The following is an 11793-nucleotide window of genomic DNA, read 5'->3' on the forward strand; positions in this document are numbered from 1 at the left end:
ATGTTCAAATGCACGTGGGATGACACCTCTTTGGGATGCAGGCTCAGACACTCCCTGCATTGTGAAGGACTTACCGCTGCCAGTTTGTCCATAGGCAAATATTGTACCGTTGTATCCTTCAGTGACACCCTACAAAAGAAAAGGTAAAAAAAGAAAGGGTGAATAAACTGTACCCAAAAGTGAACAGATATTAATATATGGTGCTGTGAAATAAACCGTTTTCTTCATGACCAATGATTTCTATTTCATCACTAGTAAATGAATAAATAATATTGGGCTGCAGATTTTCACTCCTTCATATCTGAACCTACTAGTGTCCTAATCTTTTTAAAGGGTCCCTGCTGTTGAACACAACACCATGTTTATGACACATTTAGTAGAAAAAAAATCTCTTGTACAATAATTTTAAATCATATGCCCATGGACACATCAGCATGTAGCTGAATTTAAATTCCTGGCCTTCTGGTCAGATAACAAAGCCTTTTTCACAATGTTGGAATCATGAAATAAATTCAGACTAATTCAAAATAATGTAGTTTGGGTGCATCTATTACAACTGTACAAATCTTACAGTAGTAAATAAAAACAGTGGTAAATGACCATACAGTAAATAACGAAGAGTGTAATCAGCTGCAGTTAGATGAAGGCCACTGACAATGACGTGAAGGTGTCCAGTGACCAGTGAGCCGCGTTCCTAATGACCAGATCTGCAGGCTGGTGCCATCATGCGGAACAATAAAATGTTCATACCTCAACCAAGGCATATGCAATCTCATTGTACATCTCCTCTGTGGTGTGGTCAGTGAAGTAGGTCCCATCAAAGGTGAACTGTTTGGGAGGCTCGTCCACGGCACTAGGTTTTTCTATGAAGCACTGGCAGCGCTGCACATCCATGGACAGCACAACCCTGGAGCCCAGGTCCTTCTCTCGCTCATTCAGGGGCCGGCATCGGACCACTACCTTCACAGACTCTGACCCCATTTTCTACCATTCACCCCACAGACGACGGTTTGGGAGCAGGCAACAGGTAGAGTGAAAATAATGCAAATGTCCGGTTATGTTTAATGGGAGCACATAGAGGAGTGCGTGGAAAAGCTCTGGCTCCTGACTGCTAACAGCTGATGACATGGAAGAAAAACAGTGGAATATATCCACTCTCAAATCCACAGGACTGTCCTCCTTAGATTCTGTTACTGTCCCCTGCCATTGAGCTCCTCTTCCCATGTTGTTTTGAAGTTGCCTGGCAACCACTAACAACTAGTAAGGGATGCAACAGGTTGAAATCTGCAGCCATGTTGGTGAGGTCAAATGTTGCACCTGTATTTACTGTTCAAGCTTCCTTTTCCTTTTAAAGTGGATAATGGATTAGATCTAGTGGGAACCATGACTCTAGCCCACTTTTCTGAGTGTTTTTAATTACTCATGTTTCAATATGTCCACGTAATTTCTGTTTTCTCTAAGGAAGCGTATGCAAATGCACTTTACGGAAAGCGAGAGATGATTGGTCACATCGGTGACGTAATGTTGGCGCTCCGTCGAGACATACACATTTTAAAATTAAAAATAGCCTTCGCCGTTGAGGAGCTAAGACGTACGAGTCGAGTGGTTTAATCTGAGCAAAAATATTGAATGATTACAATTATTATTAAATTATTGTAAGGCACCGTTGTTAACGTTAACAAAGTTGCTGGGAGAAATGGTCAAAACAAATATGCATCACTAACACACTTATATTTAAAATATAAACATGTTTACCACTGTTTAGTTACACAAAAATTACAGGGTTTTATATATTTGAAAGAAAAAAGTAAAAGTAAAGAAGAATTGTTGTTATTTAAAAACAATAAAAATGTGATTAAATATATTTGTATATTATCTTCAAACTGCAGGAGAAAAATGGCATCTGGTCTAAAAAGTCGACACTAAAAAAACAAACAAAAAACAACGCAGTAATTTTAACATCATTAAAACAGTGATAACCTCTTTTGCCTCTTTTATGGCATATATAAAAATATTTTAAAAAAATACAGAGTGAAAGACAAAAGCAGTGAGCACAAAATATTACACTCTGGACAGATAAGTGCTCTCACACGGAGACGACAAGGGCACATTAAAATAGACAGCTCAGGTCTTTGAGTGACTTGACAGTTTAGAGTTTATCTGATTGGAAACCGCAGTAATTCTTTGCTTCCAGTGTGTTGTGCTTTAAACATTGGGATAAAGCATCCAATCATAACATATTTCTTCAGGTGTAGATTTATTTTGTCCACAAGCTGCTAAAACATGTTTATACCTTGCATCCCTGCTGGTGCAGGGTGAAACTGCAAGACTCAGAGCTTGGACTTTAAGTGCCTTATTTAACTACATTTTTAAATTATTTGTGTTAAAATCAAAAGTGCACCAACAAGACCAATGTCAGACCTTTCCTGAGATGAGGTCGGCTCAAATTACAGACTGTCAACAGTAACACAAACTATCATTGTGTCACTGTTGACATGAGACATGATGATGACCTCACGAGTGAAAAGGTGTGCATCACAGGTGGTGTAGACGTTCGTCCTAAAGTAGAGGTTTAAGCTTTAAGTCCTAAATGCTGTCTGAACAAAGGTCTCTGACTCTGGTACTGGTCTTGTTAGCATGGTCTTGATGTAACAGTAACATTATGGGCCAACACTGTCGTTATGTGGATTAGAGTTTGTGAAGCATCCCCATGAAACCAAACCATGTGAAGGAAGACAAAAAAGTAGAGTATGTGCAAAAGAAAAGTAGAAGTGCTGCTTATTTCACATCCTCACAGGTTGGCAGTCCAACTAGTTCCAGTGTCCAGGGTTCAGAACCATCTCTTTCTGGAGGTGCTTTTAGTTTTGGTCTTGCTGGGAGTCTTGTGCAGCTTCACAGACGGTTGTTTGCTGGGATTCTCTTCCCACTCGTAACAGTGGTTGACTCGAGCGGAGCTCAGGAGACAGGGAAGCTCATCCAGGATCTCTGTGTAGTATTCAATCAGCTCTGCCACTGAGTTGAATTCTGTCCTGCATTTCTTTAACATAAAAAGCAAGAAAAGTTTAGTATAAAAATAAAGACTATGGCTTTTGGACAGTACAGAGTGTATTTTTTCTTTTAAATTAATAAAACCAAAGTAAATTACATTAATTTTATTTTTATTTTTTATCATTGCGAAGCATCTCCTGCAGCAAATTTGGGTCCATTTGAAATCAGAAGTCAATTGTGAATTTAAAGATTTAAGGATAACATTCAATTATGTGTTTCAAAACATGGGATCCAAAATGTTAAGTTAACTTTCCAATTTTTTTTACTAATAAAAAACCCCAAAAAACTTTACCTCCAGCATGAATTTCCCTGAACGAGTGTTTTCTATGAGGTGTGTCACCAGACCAGAGTTGAAGCGAATGATGAGGGAACCACACTTGGGTTTCTTAGGATGTGGACACAGAAGGTATGAACCCAGAACATCATCAGCCAGCAGAGAGTAGCTGCTATCACTACCAAAAAGAGAAATACGTCATTAAAGAAGAACAGTAGGTGACAGAGAACAGCCACAACTGTCCAACCACGTGGACAGTTGTCTTAAATCCATTAGGACCAACTCACACTGCGATACCAGCCCAGGACCACACCGCTTGAGCCAGTGCTTCTTCTGTTTCGGCCAGGCTGGGAGCACGATGTCTCCGCCCTGTTGGCTTGTTTTCTGCCTTTTCTGTTCCACAACATTTACAGACAACACAGAACAAACCTGTCTTAAAGGTTTTTTAAACAGGGACATATTCTGCTAATGATGTTCAAATGTGTTGGTTCCTGGATGAGAAATCAAATGTCAGTGACATGCTGGGGTTGAAAAAACACTGAGGGATAGATCGCAGGTGGATTCTTCACACCTGTTCTGAACAGCCTATCTCTATGCCTTTGCCTTTAAATGGTAACGAGACAATGCATGCTCCGCCCACCTTTTCTTCACAGGAAAGCCTAAGGGTTTGCTACTGGTAATCATGGCGATGTGGTGTTTTTCTTTTGTGAGCATGCTCAGTTATGTGGTGTATGCCATTCTGGTGGGTATGGTTAACTGATAGGACAACGAACAACTAACAACTAACTAACTGTATATGTTTGATCCAGAGTCAGAAGAAGCTCCAGAAGAAAGTGTAGAGCTAAGACTGAACCTGGATCACTGGTCAGTGGTTAATGGTTAACTTTGTTTCTTCAACATCACAAGGTTTTACTGCCTCATTGATTTCCTGTCCCTGTCTTCCCCTGGTGTTGTTAAAGATGACAACATACGTTTAGTGACTCAAGTGTTTACACCAGAGCTTAATGATAAAGCAAGTGAAATCTAAACATCTCATTTAGACACATTTCCTTGTCAGATTATACAACATTTTCAGTTGTTGAAACTTCAAGGAGTGGACAGACACTGAACACAACCCTGACAAAGTCCGTTTTAAACCAGTGGTGCAAATATTCATTTAGAACAAATAAAGTGACATTAAAAACCTATGTGAACTTCAGAAGAAATCAAAAACCCAACCTGTGAGAAATCCCAGCTAAGAGAACCTAAACCTGTACCTTCCGACACCAGGACACACAGTGAGACCCCGTCACCTGACACGGAGAGCATTGCTTTACCTAATCAACTCCCTGACTCTCGACAGCACTCTGTGAACGGCTGGCCCACCTGATGCACTGAGTCGCTCCTGAACAATGCGTTGTTTGATCGGAGTGAAAGTAAAGGAGCGGTACGCCCCCGAGGTCAGCGCTTTGGTGCGGATGGCTTTCTTGCGGACCAGGGAGGGGGAGGAGGTGGGAAACACGTCGTCCAGGAAGCTCCGTTGATTGTCGGAGGACTTGTGGTTTTTCTAACGACCAAAGAAGAAGGTATGGACATGTACATGAAAGTCAATTCTGTACAGGACAGAAAAAAAAATCATCATGATGAATCCCAGCTGACCTTAAGGTGAAGGACAGGCTGAGTCAGGTCATCACACAGAAAAACAAATGGAAACATCTGACCTTTGACTTTTACATTGACACGTATGGTGAAGTCAGAGCTCCCAGTTCAACATTTTATTTATACCTCCACCACAGAGAGACAATGTTATGCTACAATGGCAGAAGACAGTTCAAACCTTGATGCCTGGCAAGAGTCCCTGAAACGGCGCCCTCCTGAAGGACACCAGCGCACTGACACTGAGAGGGAAGCCGTGGTTGAGGAGCGAGGGGTTACGACGAGGAGCAGAACCTGCAGACTCATCCTGCACCTCCTCTGGATGCTTCTCCAAGTAGGACAGCTGGAAGCAGCGGCACAGCAGCAGGTTCAAGAACTGGGCCTGAAGGACAGACAGTGGGTTTTATATTGTTATTGTATATTGTTTATATGTCATGTTCAATTAAAAATAAAATATAAATATCATACTGTTTGTCGATACTCACTGCTCGGGCGTGTCTGGCCTTAAAGACGTGGCAGTAGAGTTGGACATCAAAGTTGCCAGGGTTGTGAGAGACAAAGGCAAACTGGGCATCAACGGGCCGGGCAGTGGACAGAGAGACCCTACGCAGGGCGTGAGCCATCAGCAGAGTCTGAAAATGTGACACCAAAAAAAAAAAAAACAAAAATACAATGTAGAGATTTGATAATCTTTAATAATAATAAAAAAGGAATGTTAAATTATTTTATCTCTACATTTGTGATTTTCAGAATAATTAGGAATAAAATAATACAATGTAGAAAATACAATCATAGCACTTGTGCTTCATGATATATTTCTTCTGAAAATAATGTATATTTGTTTTAAACTGAATAAAAATTACAACAATAGAACAATAGAAAATAAAGGCCACCTGGACATTTATTATTGGTACGTAAGAAAAAAAAACTAAGACTGTTAAATGATTACAATGTTTAATGTGATTAATTACAGGGTAGCTGTGGATTAATTACCTGATGGGGGGTAAAAATCAATATTCCCAAAATGACCACAAGAGACTTTTGTGTATATTAGTGGACTAGACTGAGAAATAAAAGTTTCATGTGTTGTTTTTTTTCATCAGTGGGAATTCAGCATCTCACCGTTTCATCCTCATTGTACATTTTCACTCCTTTAATGGAGAACTTCAGGGACACAGGACGTCTTCTTTTGCACGTCTGAGGAAAGATGAGCATCGAATGTGTCACTGTATTTCAGTCAGCAGGTCATAGTTGTTGTCATAGTAACAGAAAAGTCCTGTTCTGTTCTGTTCTGTCCTACCACCAGGAGTTTCAGCTCAGTGTGGAGCTGCTCTATCTGGTCATCCAGACACTGGTCGTCCACGGGAAAAGATCCTACGTACTGTACACACAGTACACAGACATGAGACTTATTCATGAAACACAACACACACAATGAAACATGGCAGGCACAGACACGCCAAAGTAGAGTTACTGTACCTCTGCTGACCGTGTCACCGTACCGTCGTCACTCACCGGTGCTTCGCCCATTCTGTCTGTTTCTAATGAAACTGACAAACGAAGAAACAGAAGGACAAATATTTTAAAATCAGTTGTAATAATTTGGACAACATTTAATTCTATACAATGTATGAAATGATAAATTAGGAAATTAATCCTATGAGGGAAAGGACTCTTATATTTACATATTTACCAAAAATATTATATCAGGGTATTCCCTTAAGCTTTAAAGCAATAAGTTTAAGGCCAATTATCCATAAAAACTGTTTAAAACAAAACTTCCTGTTTGTGTTGAAATTGTGCAACAAAGAATTTTCTTGTAGTCTACGGTATCACTTTAGTGTAAAACACACCAGAGGTAACATTAGCTACGGCTGTCCTGGTACAGACAATTGATGTAGATAAACCACAGCGAACCAGATGATAAAGGACCAGAGCAAAAAATGTTGAAAACACTAACATAACAGAAGTAACTGCAGTGTGAATGTACACTAATCTGTGAGTGAGGAAGAAAAATAAATATGGATTAAAAATAAATATTAACGTTGTTCAAGTATATCTGCAACCAAACATATTTGAATTTGAAACTCTGGACAGATATCTCGCATATATAAAAAAAGTACAGTATAGTTGTATGGTATATAGTGTTTTTAGTTCATGTTTATTCATCGATCCAAAATGTCAAATTTTCTTTTGGTTGCTATGAATGACAATTAATTCACCATAAAGCCTCTAATAGACATGACTTAATTATCACATAATATCGCCGATTAAAACGTTTGCAGGAGAAAGTGTTGCTGGTGGTAGATTGGGGGCGGGGGCGGGGGAGGGATGATGTGTTTGACCTGGGACCACGAAAAGCCAAACTCTGCCACTTTATCTACCGGTGAAAACAGTACGATAGGTGTGTGGTATGAAAACTATACTCTGCGAGAGGGAAGGAAAAAAAAAATCAGGGAACAGTTGTCTTTAATTTCCACAGGAATGTTGTGTGAGTCCTGTCGTTGACTGCAGTCACTCCTGGACAACAAACCCGCTGATTGTCTGGTACGTTGTTTTACGCGCAGATCAGTCCTGACACGTTACCAAATAACCAACATAATTCAACACGCCAGTGAGTCTGAACCAATCCAAGGAGAAGTTCCAAGTCCGGGGTTGAAGTTCCACTCGAGGCTCCGAACGAAGCTGTGGAAACAGACCAACACAGTCTTACCTTTCCCAGCCGGAGTGTGTCCACCACAGGCCCGTCACCTTCTCCACTCACACCGCCGCTTCCTGAAGCTCCTGACCCGGTGTACTCTTTCACCTTACCGCTGCTGTTCCGTGGCCCAGGTGTGCTGCCACTGCCATGGGCGGAGCTGTAGGAGGAGAAGGAGGTGTGTGTCAGCGCTTATCACATCCAATGTACGAAAGTCAGTGGACTGGGAGGTGAATCACTCCCCCCCCCCCCCCCCCCCCCCCCCCGCTCCTCAGTTGCGACATTCCTCCTTGAGGTTTCGCAACTTACCCAGCTGTATTCCGAGAGTGCAATTATTGTCCCACGGTGGTTTTCAACCTAGGGGGCGGGGCGCAATTAAAGGCGAATGGAGGCATACAGCAAGGTACATTATGTCACTGTCATTTTGTATACATATATAAATATATTAAATACATATTAAAATTACAACAATTGTTTATATAAATTAATATACAAAATAATATTAAATATAAATTAATAAGGGTAGGTACTAGATTAGCGCTAGATAAAAATCTGAGAATTAAATTCAATACACTACAAAAAAAATTTTTTAAATAGAAAAAATTAGAACTGCTGCATTGAAAAATACAGCTTCTGCTAAAAATACTGTACTTGTTTAAAGTGTTCAGAGAACAGCAGTACTTAGAAAAAGTGTGCAATACAACGTTGCTCAGCGTATAAATAAGTAAATATATATACATACATACACACAAACACAGAACTGGCATTAGAGTTATTTTCCATCCCAATACAATAAATGAAGCAGTTACAAATATAGCCATTTTAATAATGACTTGGGAAAAATGCTCAACAACACAAGGATAGCATGCATGCAGGGTTTGTATACAGTATGAACTACTATCCTCCTGTTTCTTATTCACAACACACATTTCTTAAGAATTTAAACTTAGAGATTAAAGGAAATAAAAACAATTTCTGTAAATTAACTTTTTCCAGACATAATTTAAAAAAATACATTAAACCAATAGCATTTTCTTTAAAAACGAAGATTATCCTATAATTGATACTTTTCAATCCTGGCATCAGCAGGCTCCAGCTTCCTTACCATGACTAGTCATCAATCACGGTCCTAATCAATAAAATTATTTCTTAAAAAGTTCAGATTTTGATGGAGAACAGCAGGGGCCGAGAAGTGTCCATGATACGGGAGATGCTAGTGACGTATTTGTTAAAAAAAAAAAAAACAAACAAAATGATCAACAGTTGAAATTTTTCATCCCACGTGATTCACTTAGAAACACCTTTTTTTAAACTTTCTAAAACACTTAAATGTCACATTTTGTGATATTAGGAATGTGTGCTGCCAACACATAGAGTGGATGAAAAAAGTGATACATATATAAAAAACCTGAAATTATTACATGACTATAGGTTTACAGTATGTTGTTCACCAAGCTGGCAGCTGCTCACACGTCATGTTTTTTTTTTTTCTTTTACCGCGACACTAAGAGCTACACATGGTGAGTAATAGGAAATTCAGGAATTCTCCTTGTACAGTTAACTTAAGGTTAGGATGAAATAACATTCTTCTCTACAGTACAAATAAAAAACTACGGCCCCATTAAAAAAGGTCAAAAGAAGAATATAAAGAGAGAGAAAGGGATGGAGATCCATCGCTGCACTGAGCTGCAGTGGCTCAGTTTGTAGAGAGGTTCTCAGCGCCTCAGTTCTTCCCTCTCCTCGACTTACGAGTAGACTGCTTGCTGTTCTTGGCTGCTTTTTTTACGGTCTCGACAGAAGACTCTTTTGGCGGAGGCTGCCTGGATGCACCTTTGGCAGCTGGCTTTTTAGCTGCAGGTGCCTTCGGGGTCGACTCTTCAGCCTTGGATTTCTTAGACTTTGTCGTCTCCTTTGTGACCTCTTTCTCTTCAGGAGATGTCTTTGTGGAAACGGGGGGTTTGGACGCCTGTTTCAGCCTCTTAACGGCCGGGGTCTTGGGCTTTTTTCTGGAAGCCGCTACCTTTTTGGCAGTCTTGGCTTTTGACGGGGGCGTGGGCACCTTCTTTGTGGCCGCTTGTTTCTTGCCTGGTCTTTTGACTGGTGATGCTTCTTTCGTGGACACAGGGGGACGTCCTCTGCCTCCAGATTTCGGTCGACTAATGCTTCTGGACTTCTTGGCTGGTGGAGGATGGCGAGCCCTGGGTGGAGGTCTCTTTACAGACTTCCTATGTTCAACCAGAACAGGAAACAGTTAGATCATCGTCAAAGTTAGACGAAAGGTCGTCAACATTAACACTTATGGTCTACTGTGTTTTTACAAATATTTGAACATTAAACTACAACATGAGAAGATTCTCATTTATCCAGGTCATATTAACCTGTATCATGTTACAACTAAACTTGTTGTACAAAATAATCTCCACCTCTTTTGGGGACGAACTTCCTCTTCTTCTTCTTCCTCCTCCTCCACCTCCTCTTCTTCTTCTTCTTCTTCCTCCTCCTCTTCCTCATCAGATGAACTAGCTGACCGCTTGCGTCTTGATGGAGTATTTTTTGGCTGAAGATCTTTGAACTTGTCTGGATACAGAATGGTAGGGCTGAAGAGACGACGAGACAGTTTTAATGGTGAAATCAGAAAGATGAGTTGTTATAAAAACATTTCCACTCAATTTGTTGTTGATATACCTTGGATAGAAAGGGAACGAGAGCTGGTAGGTTCCTGTGAAGCCATGACCTGTGATCTGCTCCATCCATCCCAGGACTTTACACTTCTTCAGGGTCCTCCTCAGATTAGCCACTGTTGAAATGTTCACATTAGCAACGACTCTCAAACATTTTGTCCAAATCTGACTACCCTATTTTATTGTCATGAGAGTAGACGGTGCCCTCTTATGGCCATAGATGATTATAGTGTATATTTTGATATACAAGTCGCTTAGGAATATACCATGCCGGATGAAAAATAGGGTGGAAATAGTATTATAATTAACTATTATAGTAAAGCATTAATTCAGCTTTTGAATGAACTGACTGACAAACTGAACTGTCAACCACTTTTACATTAGACTGAATTAGAAATGCTACAGAGAATATAATCCACTTCTCTAAAGCACATTTTACTGATAACACCAACAGTCAGCTCCGTCAGGCTACTCAACGGACGTGTACATTTAATGTTGTTATGAAATGAGAACAGAATCTCTAAGGTTTCATTTAGGGAGGAAACAACCAACAACCACAAAGTGTTGTGTTACAGAGGAAAAAAGGAAGCTCGTCGTGATTGGTTAAAAAGTAACCAAAAGAATACATATTTTTGGAAAGTCTAATATTTTCACTGATCACTTAATATGCATGAGAGCATTTTGATATTCCAGTCAAATATGTACTTTTATTATCTCACCTAACACATTCTCCTTAACATCCTTGTTGGAGTCTACGATGTATCTCCGCAGAGTGGTGGTGCTGCAGGTTTTAGGCTCGTTCATGGCTGTGATGGCGGCTGTGATGGCCTCTTCCAAGTTGCTGCCCTTCAGCCGGACCTGGTTGCCAGTGCGCTTCAACTGTTGGAAGTCACAAACATTTCATTCAGATTACAGTGGCACATGCAGGTGACAGAAATCATTATTTTTGAATTTGTTTTTGGAGTTTTTTTTTGAGGAATACATTTATAAAAACAAGCCATCTGGGTTTTTGTCTGGAGAAAAGACTGGGGAGCAGGAGTAAATATGTTCTGATCCAATGATTTTAGCCTACTTTTGAGCACAGGGGCCACTGTTTATATGTATATATACATATTTTTTTGCACAATTTCACAAATATAAATAAATGAAGAATTTTACCTGGAAGGTTCCAGAGGCTCCTTTCCCAGTGATCTGCTCCAGCTGTCCTCGTTCTACTGCCTTCAGCAGAGCCGTTTTCAGGACGTCTGGCCTGAGGTTGAACCACTTCATCAATCAGTAACATATCCACATCCTTACATCTACTATAGGGTAAGTCTTCATCTATTGGACAAACCCAAGGCTATGCTTTCATTCTGCCTGTACCTGTTTTCGATGTTAAAGCTGGGAAAGTGCTTCTCCAGGTACTTCTTAATCAGGAGGTAGGAAGCCTCCTTGGGCTCACAGAGCCGAGTGATGAT

At 40.2% G+C, this 11793-nt stretch overlaps 3 protein-coding genes across 3 annotated transcripts in view; all 3 read right to left on the minus strand.

The window, feature by feature from the left end:
* kif17 (kinesin family member 17) overlaps window positions 1-1577 on the minus strand; it is a 10162-nt gene extending 8585 nt beyond the window's left edge. The window contains exons 1-2 of the mRNA XM_025060086.1: window positions 751-1577; window positions 1-129 (exon numbers count right to left, since the gene is read on the minus strand). The exon at window positions 1-129 is cut by the window's left edge and continues 16 nt beyond it. Coding sequence (XP_024915854.1) covers window positions 1-129; window positions 751-981 — 360 coding nt within the window. The 5' untranslated portion in view covers window positions 982-1577. The remainder of the gene's footprint in view (window positions 130-750) is intronic.
* Window positions 1578-1714: 137 nt separating this feature from the next.
* Window positions 1715-7870, minus strand: sh2d5 (SH2 domain containing 5). The gene is made up of 10 exons (XM_008320731.3): window positions 7671-7870; window positions 6437-6507; window positions 6258-6338; window positions 6080-6154; window positions 5443-5589; window positions 5139-5339; window positions 4688-4868; window positions 3610-3715; window positions 3341-3500; window positions 1715-3037 (listed from the first exon to the last, which is right to left on the minus strand). The coding sequence occupies exons 2-10, from the start codon at window positions 6485-6487 to the stop codon at window positions 2831-2833; spliced, it is 1209 nt and encodes a 402-aa protein (XP_008318953.1). The 5' UTR covers window positions 6488-6507; window positions 7671-7870; the 3' UTR covers window positions 1715-2830.
* A 590-nt stretch (window positions 7871-8460) lies between these two features.
* The window catches only part of hp1bp3 (heterochromatin protein 1, binding protein 3), a 6456-nt gene continuing 3123 nt past the window's right edge, over window positions 8461-11793 (minus strand). The window contains exons 8-13 of the mRNA XM_008320732.3: window positions 11699-11793; window positions 11495-11585; window positions 11056-11215; window positions 10341-10452; window positions 10079-10252; window positions 8461-9880 (exon numbers count right to left, since the gene is read on the minus strand). The exon at window positions 11699-11793 is cut by the window's right edge and continues 45 nt beyond it. Of these exons, the coding sequence (XP_008318954.1) occupies window positions 9379-9880; window positions 10079-10252; window positions 10341-10452; window positions 11056-11215; window positions 11495-11585; window positions 11699-11793 (1134 nt within the window). The 3' untranslated portion in view covers window positions 8461-9378. The remainder of the gene's footprint in view (window positions 9881-10078; window positions 10253-10340; window positions 10453-11055; window positions 11216-11494; window positions 11586-11698) is intronic.

This window comes from Cynoglossus semilaevis, chromosome 11 (genome assembly GCF_000523025.1).
Source record: "Cynoglossus semilaevis isolate Cse_v1.0 chromosome 11, Cse_v1.0, whole genome shotgun sequence".
Classification (NCBI taxonomy): domain Eukaryota; kingdom Metazoa; phylum Chordata; class Actinopteri; order Pleuronectiformes; family Cynoglossidae; genus Cynoglossus; species Cynoglossus semilaevis.

Coding starts and splice junctions, on each gene's coding strand:
- sh2d5 (XM_008320731.3), bottom strand. CDS start 6,487: ATGGGCGAAGCACCGGTGAGTGACGACGGTACGGTGACACGGTCAGCA. Junction 6,155..6,257: donor CTGAGCTGAAACTCCTGGTG/GTAGGACAGAAC, acceptor ATCTTTCCTCAG/ACGTGCAAAAGAAGACGTCC. Junction 4,869..5,138: donor GACTCTTGCCAGGCATCAAG/GTTTGAACTGTC, acceptor TTTGGTCGTTAG/AAAAACCACAAGTCCTCCGA.